We start from the raw sequence: 16049 nt of genomic DNA on the forward strand, positions 1-16049 counted from the left end.
GTGTATACAGTGTCTGGAAGTCACGTAGCCTATTTTTCTGGGACAGGAGGAGTTAATGCTTACTAGGTCAGCTTTGCTACAGTACAGATATATTATGTTTCCCAGTAGAACCGCCCTTGTGCAAACTTGGCATTTCCAGAACTATTCATTGTGCCGCTGGGGAAAACCAAGCAGCACAGCAAGAGGTTTATTGGAACCAGAGTATACTTACTGGAGGTTAAACTCACTGTTTTAATTTTTTAAATTATTACACATGGAATAATAATATATGGAATTGGAACGACATTACTAATGCCTAACAGTCATTAACATAACTTATTCGGTCGTGCAGTGCAATACTGAATGGGTGACAACCGCAGTTTCTGAGGCGAATGCTTATACTGGGGAAAACGGTAGGGCTCTGCACCACTTTGACCTGAGGCCTGAACCCTGAGTCGAAGCAGGCTGCTTTGGGTCACTTTGAGCCCCTTCCACAGTGAAGTGGAGTGGGCACGAAATGACCTGGAGTGGGTTGGGGGCTCTCCGAACCACTTGGTGTGCTTCCGGGCTTCAGCACCCCCAGCCCAGCAACACCAGGTCCTTGCCTGAGCCACCGCCTCCTCCACCGCCTCTGTTGCTGCTGCCACCACCACCATCCCCTCCGCCGCCACCATCCTTGCTGCCACCTCCACCACCGCCTCTGTCGCTGCGGCCATTGCCGTCCTTTCCGCCGCCATCATTGCCATCGCCACCGCCCTTGCCGCCGCCATCGCTGCTGCCGTCATCGCCACCGCGCTGTCCTCGCCGCCTCCACCGCCACCCTCTTCGCCACTGCCTCCACTGCCACCGTGGTACCATTAAAAATGGCAACTCCCTGCAATAAGTGTTGGTGTGTGCGCCCAGGCCTCAGGAGTTTGCGGCGGTGATGACGGCGGCGGAGAAGGCAGCAAGGACAGTGGTGGTGAGGACAGTGGCAAAGGCGGCGAGAACAGTGGCGAGGACGGAAGTGGTGGCGGCGGCGGCAAGGTAAGGAGGTTTGCATGGGGGCATCAGGGGGGACCTGAAGCAGGGTTTGGCATCCGAATCCTGCTTCAGATTTGGGGCTGAGTCAGCCCCCCCCCCCCCGAATCTGCCCAAGCCAATTCGGGCCTGCATCCGAAGCCATGAAGCGGCTTCTGAGTTGGATTGGGGGGTCCCTGCACAGCCCGGAAAATGGAAATGTATGAGGAAGCCCAGTGTGTTGTGAGGGCTGTTTCGTTTGCAATAGGCTTCTTCTTTCTGATTTCCCTTTCCTTCTGATTTTCTTCTGATTTTCTCATAATAAAGATCCTAACAATTCAAGAAGGGATGTTCCTTCTTGTAACTTTTGTATGTCATACAAAAGCTATTACATTTGATAGCTATCACATTTGATGCTCTAATACACTTGTCCTAATATTGTTTTAAAATAGGCCTCCACAAGAGTTAAACTGTAGCTTACTTTACATAGTATAACCTGCCCAGTTCATGGGTACAAATGTAATCGTTGCATGTTTCACATTTTACCTCTGCATTTAATGTTCTTTTGCATTTACTTTTCTCTATAAACCATTTATATCTTAAGAATTCCTGTGTAACATTTGTTTAAAGAGTTAAAGGGATATTCACTGTTTTCCTGCTTATATATTTTTAAATTTTTAAATCGCCTTAAGTCAGCTCTGGTTACACTCGCGCACCCTTTGGGGCGAAGCCAGATCTCATTTTTACTTCTCTCTCTCTCTCTCTTTTTTAAACAGATTCATTTTGTGTGCTCATTTCCTCCTGCTCATCTGAATGGGTTTCAGTTTGCTAGTTACAATTTCCAGATTGATGCACATTGAGAGATCAATCCTATGGCCCCTAGACAGAGCTCTCCTTCCCCTTCCCCTTGTAGCTGGCGCAGAGAGAACCTCTCTGAGTTTGCAAAAGTGACCTTGGAGAGGACAGAAAAGGGGCATTCCCCGGGAGGGGAGGGGAGGGTAGGAGATTGGGGAGGCCAGCTTACACTGTATTCAGAGGCCTCCCCAGCCTCCCACCCTGATGCCTCCGCTAGATGGGCAAAAACACCCATCTAGCTAAAATGCAGAGCGGGGGGAATGCAGAGGTGAAGTTTGCCTCCTCTGCTCCTTCTGCTCTGCATTGGAGGGCTGTAAGCCTCTGAGTTCAGAGGCTTATGGACATCCCCATAGGATTACACCCTAAGGCTACAATCCTATATCCACCTACATGGGAGTAAGCCCAGTTGAACCCACTGAACTTCTGATTGGATAGGATTGCATTGTCACTCTGTTATGTGATCACTCAGAACAGATAGCATTAAGAGTGTGGTTTTTCTGCAGTGGAAAAAGCCACATTGCACATTGCATCTGTATCTGTCTGGATCACCATGTGGAATAGCTCTTTTCACAGGAAAAACAGATTTAACTTTTTTTGCATTCAAGTCTTTATACTTATTTGTGTTTAACATATCTTGTGCTGCAAAACCAGCCTTAAAACCATTAGTTTATTTTATTCTACTTATCCTGGTTTTGTTTTGCATTTCTTGCTCTCTTTATTGTTCAGTTAGGATAAATGTAAGAAAACCTTCTAGACTAAATATGACAGCTGGAGCCCGTTATTTATCTAAACAGCCTGAAGAACAGTGACACCAATAGCATTTTCAACAGCTGTTTGCCTCCTGCTTATTTTTTATTTATTTTTATAGCAGAAATGTTCAGAGAATATTTGTGTGCATTATTCACAAACATGTTGTAACAGCAGATACATATTTAGGCTTTCCCCCCTCCAACTTGCCAATAGTGTTAGAAGCTAATGTATTATTTTAACTCCGCTTTGTATTCATTTTAGGACAGGTAGACAGACAGACATAGTCGATATGATATAGCTGAAGATACTTCGGCCCATTGATTGAGGGGCACTTTCATGTTAGGACACTTCTACAATAAATAGAATTCTGGAGTTTGATAAAACACACAGGCCGAGGTACTCAGATTACCAGTAAACTTTATAGTCTTATCACTCAAAATTCACGACATGAGCTCCACAATATCATATATGGAGTGATAATGTAGAAGATTAGTCTGTAAAAATATACAGAAAAGTGCTGGAGATTTTTCAGGGCTCTTCACTTTCAAGACGCAATCTGAATTAACTTAGGGCCAGTGGAGGCTGGTGGCTCTGATTTTGGATCCATTCTGGTTTTCAGTCAGAACCAGCCAGAACTCTAAAGGACCTATCTGAGGTGCTGAAACTATGTTGGGGATATGGGTTCAGCACGTTGGATAGCTCAGTTAGAGTTCTGGGTAGTTCTGACTAAAACCCAGAATGGATTCACAGCCCCACTGAAAATGGAGCCACCAGCATCCACTGCTTTGTGCATGTATGAAAGTAAAACCTCAAGGGCAACTAAATTTCCATATTAAATTAGCAAATTTCTTTCTCATTAAAAATATTAACCATAGCTGATTTATCAATGCACAGAATAAAATTCCTGACACAAAAATGGCCGACTGGAAAATTGAAAAGCCCAACCAAATGCTCTTGATAAACGACCAAATCCACATTCTGATTAAGTTGATTTACCAGCAAAGTATGGCATTAACCATAACATGGTGGAGATGCTGAAAACAATTTACATGACATAATAATTTGTGACATTAACCGGTTTGTTCAGGAATCACAATGAACCAATACAGTCATACTCAATTTTCCAAGCTCTGACCTCATCTGAGGATGTCATTAACTCATTCTTTTTAGCCATTCAACATCAGTAATCAGTTTTGTCATCCTTATGAATGACCTACAAAAGAGTCTACTGATACTTTGATATCAAAAGAAGAAAAATTAGTCGGCTAGAGAAATTATCTGTGTGCACTATTTAATTAGAAGGACACCCCTCACTGAAGACCACACAGCACTGCCTGTTAATGACCTTAATTATGCTATAATAGAGGATTACTATTGTCACGGGATTGATTTGTTCCACAGAATGTTATTCCAGTCAGTAAAACTATTCTTCAGTGGAAAAACAAATAATTAACTGAATGTGGATCTGAATTTAAATGTATATTTACTCAAAGGACACCTTTGCCTGAATGATGTTTTCAGGAACGAAACCTGAGGAACTGAGGCAAATAGTGGTGACAAAATATGAAGTTCTCAACCTTACTGATAAATTGAAAGCAAATAAATCACCAGACCCAGATGGTATCCGTCCTAGAGTTCTCAAAGAACTCTAATATGAAATTGCTGATCTTCTTCTAACCAAAATATGCAACATGTCCCTAAGATCAGCCTCTATACCATAGGACTGGAAGATGGCCAATGTAACATCAATTTTCAAAAAGGAATCCAAGGGGGATCTGGGAAATCAGAGGCCCATTAGCTTAATGTCTGTTCCGGGTAAATTGGTTGAAGGCTTTATTAAAGATAAAACTATAGAAGGACAAACTCTGCTGGAAAAGAATCAACATGGCTTCTGCAAAGGTAAGTCCTGTCTCACCTACCTTTTAGGGAGCAATCCTAAGGCCACTAGACAGTGCCTAGACGGCCATAGGATATCTGGTTCTCTGGGAACCAACCTGGGAGCCCATGTTCTGGGGTCGGTTCCCGGAGAACTGACCTCTCTCCACTTCCGTGCTGCCTCAGAGGCAGTGCAGAACAGCCCTATCCTCTGTGCTTGCAAGAGGAGTGCGGACCAGCTGAAAAGGGGCGTGTCTGGGATGTTCTGGGGCGGGGAGTGTGGAAATGCCGGTACAACACATCCAATGTATCGTACAGCAGCCTCCTACCCTGCTCTGTCCTCCTGTGGTTACACAGGCGCAATCGGCTGTCTAGCCAAAAGTGCACAGCAGGAGAAGCACAGAGGGAATGATCCCCTCCGTGCTTCTCCTGCCCTGCACTGTATAGGCGGTTGCCTCCAAGTTTGGAGGCGACCACCTGTCTGAATAGGATTGTGCCCTTAGAGTTCTTTGAGAGTGTCAATAAACATGTAGACAAGGGTGATCCGGTAGACATTGTTTACCTGGATTTCCAAAAGGCTTTTGACAAAGTCCCTCACCAAAGACTCCTGAGAAAACTTAGCAGTCATGGAATCAGAGGACAGGTCCTCTTATGGATCAATAACTGTCTGGTTAAATAACAGAAAGCAGAGAGTAGGAATAAATGGTAAATTCTCCCAATGTAGGGAAGTAAATAGTGAGGTCCCACGGGGATCTGTATTAGGACCAATGCTTTTCAACCTGTTCATAAATGTTCTGGAATTATGAGTGAGCAGTGAAGTGGCCCATGTTTGTTTGTGGATGACACCAAGTTATTTAGGGTGGTTAAAACAAAAAGGGACTGTGGGCAACGGTGGCAGCTCGGCAAGTGACCAGTGTCCCGGGATGGAGGTGAGTCTGTCCATCCCTACATCATTCATTTCATCTGTCTGAGCTCATCCATTCGTCATCCTGTATTTATTAGTTGTTAACGTTATGTCATATTAAATAAATAAAGATGAAGGGTTGGGTTATACAGAAGTGGATTAGATGTGAGTTAAACTGCCTAAATAGATACACAGCCCAACGTGTGTTGAGGCCAGAACACTGCATATGTACACTACCCACAAGTTAAATAAATTAGGGGATCTTATCTGCTGGGGAGATTTGGCAACAGCACTCCATATAAATACAAAGAATAATTAAATGATTACACGAGTCATGGTGGAGCTTGTAACACAATCCAGGAAACTCAGTTACTGAGATATACCTAATGTCATCCTGTCAATGTAAATGGGATTTAAATAGGCTGAAATCCAAGTATTAAAGGTGTGTTTTGGTCTGATGATTAGCTGGTAGTGATTAAGGAAATAGTTGTTGTTGTTGTTCAGTCGTTCAGTCGTGTCCGACTCTTCGTGACCCCATGGACCATAGCACGCCAGGCCTTCCTGTCCTGCGCTCTCTCCTGGAGCGTGCTCAAGTTCATATTCATTGCATCGGTGATGCTATCTAGCCATCTCATCCTCTGCCGTCCCCTTCTCCTTTTGCCTTCAGTCTTTCCCAGCATCAGGGTCTTTTCCAGGGAGTTTTCTCTTCGCATTAGGTGGCCAAAATATTGGAGCTTCAGCTTCATTATCTGTCCTTCCAATGAGCACTCAGGGTTGATTTCCTTTAGGATGGAAAGGAAATAGTGGCTGGCTTTAAATAACATGACACCTCACCCTATGACACAGTCACAAAACAATGCTTTCATAATGCATACATTTTAAAAGCAGCATTATACATCTCTTTGCTGAAAGCAAATATGTGTTCCTTGTTTTGTTTTTTTAGCACCTCTCGGAGTTTGCGTGCATATGTTTTTAAGCCTTTGGGAATATACTAGAGCCTTTAACAATAGTGCATTCGGTAGATTTCAATAGATCAACTGGGGAGAATAATATTTCCATTATTTCAGCAGTTGACTCAGAATGAATTTTGCAATACCTTCTATTTCAGTGGAACTGCCTACATGCCTATCTCAGCCAAACAAATTTCCAGCAAATTTAATCATTAACCACTTTCAGTACCGTATGTAAATCAGACATCACTTGCTCTGCTGAGCTGCATTCTACTGAGTCTGAAACTTTCATGGTCAAGACATACCTAGTAAGAGACAATACCCATTCTACCCATTCTACACATTCTACAGAACAGTAAGTAGGAAGACGAGGAGAAAGAACTGAATATCATTGAGATTATTATATAGAATTTTGTAATTTGTATACTTTGTAATTATGAATGTAAATATATGTAGACAACATTGAAGTGCACAACAAAATTAGTAAAGGCAGTGTTCCTTATCTATGAATGATTTTTTTTTATCCTGGATATTATCAAGATTATGTAAATGATAGAACAGTGGTTAGTTTTGCCTTCAGAATCAATACAATGTAGTCTGCTTTCTAAATCCTCATGATTATGTAGTTCGAAGTGATCTCATTTATAAGGAAATTATTAAATGCTTTACTGCATGTTCATGCTAAAAGTGTTGCTTCCAAATATCCATAATTAATATATATATATATATATATATATATATATATACACACACACACACATATACATATACATACACATACATACATGAGTTCAACCCACACTTGTGTTTGGGATATATTTCCTTCTCTGATGCAGTATGCAGAAACATTTCCCTTAAAGTTTAAGTTAAACTGAATGTAAGGCTATACATCTAATGCATTTTCCAATTGCACCTCAATAGAATGAATATGTGCACTAGAATTGGTTTCCACATGGAATTTGCTATGTGCTGGCGCTGCTGTCTGCTGCAAGAGATCAGATCCAGTAACTGGCAATGCATATATAACCCCATGAACTATATTGCAGGGATCTCTAGTGTAGGAGACTGTGAACAGCAGCTAAGTGCCAAATATACTGGTGCTGTAGCATAAGAAAAGCTTCTTGCTGTTTCCATGGTTCTTTTGATTGGAGAGAACTTCTGCAACAAACCTGCAGATCAAAAAAAGAAAAAAAAACATTTTCCTCTTAGTTCTTTCAACTTATTCGGTATAAGAAACTGAAAGTGTACATAGCCACTTTTTGGAAGTGGCGTGTGTTTGTGTATTTTAAAAAGACATTGGAGGGACCAATCCAATGGCCTCTAGTCAGATATGGACATAGGATATGTGGGTTTCCCGGAACAGACCTCAGAGCCCGTGCTCCAAGGTCAGCTCCCAGAGAACCAACTTTCCCCTGCTCCTGCACTGCCTTGCAGGCAGCTTGGAATGGCCCCACGCTCTGCGCTCGGAAGAGGTAGGGATGGGAGAGAATTTCTCCCCGAAACTTCGGGGGGCCGAGCGCCAACGCATTCAGTCCTCCGAAGGTTGTTCGGGGAGAACTTCTCCGCCCCCCACCCAGGATGGGACTTACCTTTCATGAATGTCCCTCCCGGCGGTGGGTCCCGGCGGCGGTTCGGCAGGTCTTCGTCAGGGGCGGGGGCGGCAGCCGGTCTTTCGACCGGCTGCCGCCGCCGCCATTACAAGCAAAGTAAAAAAAAACAACGCCCCTGTGATAGGCTACGTAACGATTAACGTAGCCTATCACGGCTAGATCTGCAAAGTCAGCCATGATAGGCTACGTTAATCGTCACGTAGCCTATCACGGGTGACTTAAAAAAAAAAAAGCGCGTATGGCTAATGGCATCCCCCATAGGGAGCCGCCATTCTCGTTCCTTATTTGGTCCCTGTAGTCTACGTAAAGATTTACGTAGACTACAGGGACCAAATAAGGAACGCGAATGGCGGCTCCTTATGGGGGCCGCCACTTGTGTACGCGCTTTTTTTTTTTTTTTAAAGTCACCCGTGATAGGCTACGTGACGATTAACGTAGCCTATCACGGCTGACTTTGCAGATCTAGCCGTGATAGGCTACGTTAATCGTTACGTAGCCTATCACAGGGGCTTTTTTTGTTTGTTTTTCTTTTGAAGTTCGCGGCTGGGGAGACGGGGCGCTTCTCCCCAGCCTGAATTTCGGCCGGGCAAGGCGGGAAGCCTCCCCCCCAGCCTGAATTTTGGCTGGGCGAGGAGGGAAGCCTCCCCCCCAGCCTGAACTTCGGGAGGAGCAGCGAAGCGCCTCCCCCCCACCGCGAAGCAAGCTGCGAGACCAGGTAGGTGACTTTCGTGCACCCCTAGGAAGAGGAGAATGGAGCGGTTAAAACAGGGCATTCTTGGGGGGGGGGGTGTTCCGGGGCGAGGAAGGAGGAAATGACGGTATGACACATCCTATGTACCATCCAGCAGCCGCCTCCTCTGCTCTGCCTTCCTGTGGCTAGACAGCCGAAATTGGCTGTCTAGCCACAAATGCAGGGCAGCTGAAGTGAGGAGGGGACAATCCCCTCTGTGCTTCTCCTGCCCTGCATTGGATAGGTGGTCGTCTCCAAGTTCTGAGGCAGTCACCTATCCCCATAGGATTGCGCCCTTAATTGAGGATTAACAGAATTTGTGTAATTACATGTTTTATATTATATTTGTTTTGCCCAACGTTTGTTCTCAGCCATCTACTACTGATACTTTGTGATCCCGTAAGGTCCTTCTTCTTAATGTGCAGATATTGGGTTTGATCTAGGGATGTCAGAGAAATCTGCAACGGAATCAAATGAGTTCGGATTTCTATGAATCTGATTCGTGGATTCTGCAGCAGCGGATTAACAGCCTCGTGTAGAAAAGCTCTCAGTCTCTTTTGATTTAATGCATTCCAATTTGTTTGTGTATTTGGAGATGATCCCTAGAAAATACTGTGTAAGCAATTATAGGATTTGTTCCCTGAAACCACTGTGTAAACAAGTATTTTGATTTGGAGTTTGTTTTTAAGAACAACTCATATTTACCTCTTGCAAATAGTTTGATTTGAAAATGGTCCCTAAAATCTTGCAATGATTTCCTATGGCCATTCAGAATGAACCAATGCACTTCAATGGCCATTCGGTGTCCTTATTTTTAGTATGTCCCAGAGCATCTCGAACACAAGAACACTGCAAGTCTTTTAGTAGTATAAGAAGTTTTTATTCAGAAGTTCAGAACAGCCTTAACAAGCAAAAGGCACAATCCTATGCATGTTTAGACAGAAAAAAGGCCCAGAACTCCCAACTCCCACTGGGAGTTGTAGGCCTTTATTCTGTCAAAACATGCAGAGGATTGTGCCCTAAACTGCCATGTCCTAGCCTGAGCCAGCAGGACTCAACAGTAACCCAGGAGGGACAAACTAGATACATGCCTAATGAAAAGCTAAGTCTGCTGCTTGTTTAAGATGGAGTGTTTAGAATGGAATGGAGAAAGTGTCATGCAGCTGTCATTAGGTTACCCTCTGCTTGATGAAAACAAAGCAAAACAAAACCTCAGATTGTGCCCTAAGTAAGTGGCAAGGACAAAGAGGCAGCTATATGGGTCTGTCTCTACCACCAATCAGAACACAGGGGTCCCTTGAAAGTAATAATGTTACAATAAGTCCACAATTGCCTCATTTGGAATATGAACCTCGGTGATGTGTAATGTACAGCTTCAATCTGTAGCACTGTGCAAGTTCTTTTCCAGCTGAGACTGTAATCTAAGTTGGACAAGAACTTCTCCTGCCTGCCTGCCCTCCCCCTTTCCATTTATTTGGTTTGGTGGTGGGCAGCAGCAGGGGCAGAAACAGGGAGGTATCCCTATAGGTCTCCCTAGTGGCTGCAAACACATTGGAATGGCAGCATTCAATATAATTTTCCCAGGGAAGCTGAGTCTTTTGAATGGAACCCAAAGTGGGTAGTGTTATGCAAGCATGTTCATTCATTCTTACATAGGCAGAACTGGATTATGTCAAAGGCCAAATTCATGCATAGCAATATCTTACCAGTAAATAATATTCCACCTAGTATCTTACCCTTGACCCCTTAGATAGTTTGCCATTATAATTTAGGAAATCACAAAAATGCTTAGTATGACGGCCACCACTCTAAATGGGGACTTATTACTAGTAATCAATAATTCAGACTTTTTTAAAATAGTCAACCTTATAAAACATGGCCTTTAAACCCCCCCCCCCCATTTATCTTAGAAGGTGAGAGACAAGATTAGTAGGGTGCAAGTTACTAAATTAACTATCAAATACCTAGCATACTCTACCACTCATTGCTATGGATTCTTCTTGAAAAATGCCACAGCACATCATTTCTATAAATACTCTCAAAATTTAGGCTGTAAACCTATGCAGCCTTACCTGAAAGTAAGCCACATTAAAAACAATGGGACTTACTTCCAAGTATACATGCACAGGATTGCACTGCACATCAGGTAGGCACCAGTTGTTAAAGTTGCAGGTTCATAGCCATGTCTTATTTAAGCAAAATGGTCAGGAGTAGTAAGTCATAGTTCTTAGTAAATGATTGTGAAAGAGAGACTGCATTCTCCAAATGCCAGTTTTTAAGTGTATTGGCACTGCCGTTAGGCATGAAAAGCGTCCCCCCCCTAATTTCCCTTGAAAAGACTGCCTCATCCCTTAACAAACACTTCACATGAAACAGAAAGATCCTCAGGATCAAGTTCATGTTTCCCATTCGGTCAGCAAATAGGAGAAGCAGGAGAACATAATTTTTCTTGAGAAGAGTTGTGCAATAAAATCTGTGTTATGCAAGAATAGGGGAAACATGATGTTCAGGTGTTTACCAGAGGTTTATGTAACATTTGGACACAACTGATGGTTTGGAAATATGACATTGCAATAATTATATCCGCTATCAAATCTGTAAATTAAAGAGAAAAATATTTGCCATTATTATTATTATTATTATTATTATTATTATTATTAAACTTTAGTCTCACATTTCCAGGATATGAATGGCACCAAAGACATATCTCAATCCCTTGAAAAGTATTACCTTTCTACCATGTACACTTTTGAGTTCATATTTGGCATAATTGGCAACAGCATTGTTGTTTTTGGCTACATCTTTTGCCTCAAAAACTGGAAAAGTGGCAACATCTACCTGTTCAACCTATCACTGTCAGATTTTGTGTTTCTGTGCACACTTCCATCGCTGGTGTCAACATACTCCAAAGGAAAGTGGAACTATGATATCACTTGGTGCAAAATCAACAGGTTTCTCCTGCATGGCAACTTATATATAAGCATCCTTTTCCTTACTTTTATCAGCATTGACAGATACCTGCTCATGAAGTACCCCTTCAGGAATAACATTCTACAGAAGAGAAGCATGGCCATTGTTTTCTCAGTTGCCATATGGGTCTTGGTTACGTTGGAACTAGCACCCTTGTTCATCTTTATCGGAATTAATAATACAAGCGACAATAACGAATGTATGGATTATGCAAGTTCAGGAGATGCAAAAAACAACCTAATCTACAGTATGTTTTTGACAATAGCTGGCTTTCTAATACCCTTGTGCATCATGTGCTTTTTTTACATGAAGACCCATGCCATCCTTAGAAGCCGCAGCTTACAACTCTCTGCTGCCCTGACGCTTGAGAAACCCCTCACCTTAGTCATCATGGCGGTGGGCATCTTTTCACTGCTCTTTACTCCCTATCACATAATGCGCAATGTCAGGCTTGCCTCCCGACTGGAATTTTGGGAGATTTCCTCAGACACAAAGGAACATATCAAGACTGTTTACATTTTTACTAGGCCTGTTGCCTTTTTAAACAGTGTAATTAACCCTATCTTTTATTTCTTGATGGGAGATCACTTCAGGGAGATGCTGATGAGTAAAGCAAGGCACTTCTTTAGAAGGCTTACAACTTGCTGCAATGAAGTTAGGAGTAGTTCTCGGACTGACGGGAACCACACATAAGGCAACATTCAGTTTTCACTGGGGATTTGAATTTCGTCCAGGGATTGGGGGTGAAGTGCCACCAAGATGTAGATGGCACCCAACTCTGTAGCTCCCTTCAAGCACCTGACTTCAAGTGCCTGTCCAGACGTCTCCTTGGATTCAAAGAAGAAGAGAAATAAGGCCCCTTCGTGTGTAGAACAAGCGGTAGGGTCACACAACTGGCCCATTGCCTGCTATCACACACCCAGGCAAACTTCACTCTTGACCTCTGTGTGTTGGGTGAGGATGTCTGAAGAGGAGCCCCTTCATGTGAGGAACTGGTCATGCACACAAGTGCCTCTTCAGTGTTGGTGGAGTGGAGCCAGGACTTGCAGGGCTGAAACACCAGGACCTTTGATTAGCAAAGATCATGATGTAATCTACCACTACCACCCACGGGCCCCAGGCGTGTTTCCTCTGAGTTTAGCTGCAAACTTCACAGTAGCTGGGAGGAGAATGGATTTTCCCAGCAATGATATGTTATTGTAAGATATATCTGTTGTAATGCAAAGTATTTTGGCTAGCTTGGTCCTGAATGGGCCATTAAGACCCATTAGCTTTACAAAAGACCTGATCCTGGTGGAGATAAAACTGCTGAAACTGGTTTGTTGATATGGATCAACCCAGCTGCCTGAATTATTGGCCTCTCCTTGGGGGCAGGGCTATGGGGACTATCACAATGAGTACCTGAACTTCAAAATTTACCACTACACCACTGTTTTTCAGATGTCTACACTCCAAGGGGTGGGGTGGGGTTAGCCCAGCCACATGGCATCATGGCCAAAGTGCAGCATGGTTCTACGCCCTTTTCTGTGTATGGATTCCTTTGTATGTGTAACATATAAAGGGGGCTTATTCCTCCTCTTCATTTACTCCAAGCTCTGAAGAGGTACTTGAAGTCAGTAATGAGTGTTTGTGTGTGTGTGTGTGTGTGTGTGTTTACAGCTACTAAACTGAATTCAATCCAGACAAGATGAAGATATTGTTAGCTGATTGTTTCTCAGGTCATGGAAGTAGTATTCAACCTGTTTTGGGTGGAGTTACACTCCATCTTAAAAGTCAGGTTCATAGCTGGATGTGCTTTTATGTGTGCTGATGGATACACAAGTGGTATTTGAAGCTCAAAGTGCCTTTCATCAACTTTCATCGGTGTGCCTGCAGCATCTTTTCTTGTAAAAGAAGAATCCTGCCACAGTTACCCAGTTTTTGTGAACCGCCCAGAGAGCTTCAGCTTTTGGGCAGTATAGAAATGAAATAAATAAATAAATAAATAACCCATGCGCCAGGAAAATTGAGGCTGGATTACACAATGCATGATATTTTCAGAAACTTCAGTTGATGTAGAATACTGCTGCCAGGCTGTTTACTTTTTAAAAACCTTTAAAACTCTAAACAGCCTGGGACCTGGATATCTGAAGCACTGCCTTCTCTGATACCAACCTGCCCATAATCAAAACCTTCTTTAGAGGATCATTTGGAGGTCACGACAGTTGCTGCTGGAAAAAGGGTCTTTTTTTTGGTGACACCTCATGAAAGACTCCCTGTAAACAAGTTCACTAGTGAGTGCCATCACTGCTGTCGTTCAGATGCCAGGCCAAATACATTTTGATTTCCTGAGTTTTAATAACATTCAAGATCCTTGCTGTGACTACTTCTATTTGTATGTATTATTGTTGTTTTATAAGAGCTTGTTCCATACATTAGGGCTGCTCTCTGTGTGTTCAGTGAACAGACATAGGTGGAGTGGTAGTGGATCACTGCAGACATGTACCTTCCCTCAGCATCTGGAGGAGTAGCCTGAATGTATGAAATCGGCTATTTTATTTATTGATTTTATATGCAGCCTTGAGAGCTTTTTGGTGCATAGATGGGGGTAAATGTTTCTTAAATACTGTTGACAACTAGCTTCCTTCTGCTCATCAGTACATGAACATTCTGCACTTTGCTCTTACTGGTGTAACAAAGTAAATCTCATCATAATGTTACTATCAATCAAGCCATTTGGGGCTTGAAAATTTTATTTTCTGTGTCCTCCTATGAGCTTGATAGGGATGTTTTTCCTCTTAGATCCTAATTTACAAAGCATAGATTTATAAACAGGATTGATCTACTTATTCGTAATCAAACCAGGCCTTCAATACACTGTGATGCAACAATCAGATTATATAAAATGGAATGATCTTACAATGAGAAAGATTAAAAACTGTTCCTATATCCAATCTTTTGGCTGCTATTTGCCTATAATGTTTATGTCACACATGTTGTAGTGGTGTTTAGGGTGGCCACGTATTCTACTTCACAGTGGGCAGTCCTGTAAAACAAGGCACACGGGGGAGCATACACCTAGTTTCAATGCACAGTCATGCTCCTGGAAGCCCAGAGGGAGTGCAAATTTGCATTAAAACAAGGCGTGTGCTCCTCTTGCATCTTGTTTTAAAGTGAAAATACAGATTTTTATTTTGACTTTTTTTACCACTCCTGCTACCCCACCACTAAAATTTGGTTGTAATTCAGCAGCAGCAGCACATTGGGCTGGTGAGTGCTGCAGAAAAGGCCGGGGTGGCTGCATGTGGCTCGTGGGCCATATGGTGCCCACCCCTGCTTTACAGACATCACTATGTGAAGTTCAGCCAACATCCTCTTTACCTTCACTTAGATCAACACACTTAGCATAAAACCAAGTGACCTGGGCAAGCAGGAGGTTACTACTTGGACTCTTAAGCATCCTATTTGGCAAAACTTTCTTAAACGACAGGGAATAGGGATCAGAAAGCAAGCAAGCAAAGCACAATAAGAAAGAAAATAAAACAAGTCATGTTCTACATAACTAAACTCAATAACATTAGTAAATATAACACTTGAAGGGGGAGGCGAAGTGATTCACATGCTATCACACTCACACATAATATCATTGATGATTCACCAGACCATATACCACATGACTCTTTGGTAATTTTGTTGCGACATTTGGATACTTACATTGATTGTGACAAAAAAGAGAACTAGTGTGGAATTTGTAAACAACTGCAAGATTGTTGGTGGGGCAGAAGTGGAGAAGTGCTTTGTTGACATCACTTAACAACGGATCGCTGAAGATTTAAAGTGCAGCAAGAATAGTTAAACCAAGGGTCCCACATTAGGAATTTTGGGTGCCATGCCAAAATGGCTACCATGGGGGTGGGGGGTAACTCATTCACAAAACAGTTGCTCTGGTGGGTACAGCCAATCACAAAACGCTCAAGAATAGGAGGCAGAGATAGGGTCTGAGCCCCCAAACATGAAACTGCTCATTTGAACCCAGTTTTCTCTCTCTCCAGATAACCCCCCATCTCACCCCCCACAGTCCAAACACATAGCTTCTTCACACCCCACACTGCAAATACACAAGATCCCCTCTCTTTCTCTTTTTCAAGATCCCCCCAACCACACAACACTTTCCCTCTCAATTACCCCCAAACTCTCTCTCTCTCTCTCTCTCTCTCACACACACACGCCCATTTACAGACATGCAACCATGCATCCCATCCAGCTTTCACACAAGCACACTTCAATGCCTGCCTTCCCTGCCTCCCTGCAGCCTGCTCCAATCCACCCCAAGTTGCTCTCTACCTCTCTTTGCACTTCCCCTTCAACAGCACTCTCCAACCCACCCCAGGTCACCCTGCGGCAGTTCTCCCCACTAGCCCCAAGGTCACTCCACAGCCTTTCCCAAA

The 16049-nt window shown here is 43.1% G+C and overlaps 1 protein-coding gene across 1 annotated transcript; it reads left to right on the forward strand.

The window, feature by feature from the left end:
* Positions 1 to 11337: 11337 nt before the first annotated feature.
* Positions 11338 to 15119, forward strand: SUCNR1 (succinate receptor 1). The gene has a single exon (XM_084842047.1). The coding sequence runs from the start codon at positions 11338 to 11340 to the stop codon at positions 12313 to 12315; it is 978 nt and encodes a 325-aa protein (XP_084698173.1). The 3' UTR covers positions 12316 to 15119.
* The last annotated feature ends 930 nt before the right edge of the window (positions 15120 to 16049 follow it).

Source organism: Heloderma suspectum, chromosome 3, assembly GCF_057233095.1.
Source record: "Heloderma suspectum isolate Gila_16-S chromosome 3, 16-S_ref, whole genome shotgun sequence".
Lineage (NCBI taxonomy): Eukaryota > Metazoa > Chordata > Lepidosauria > Squamata > Helodermatidae > Heloderma > Heloderma suspectum.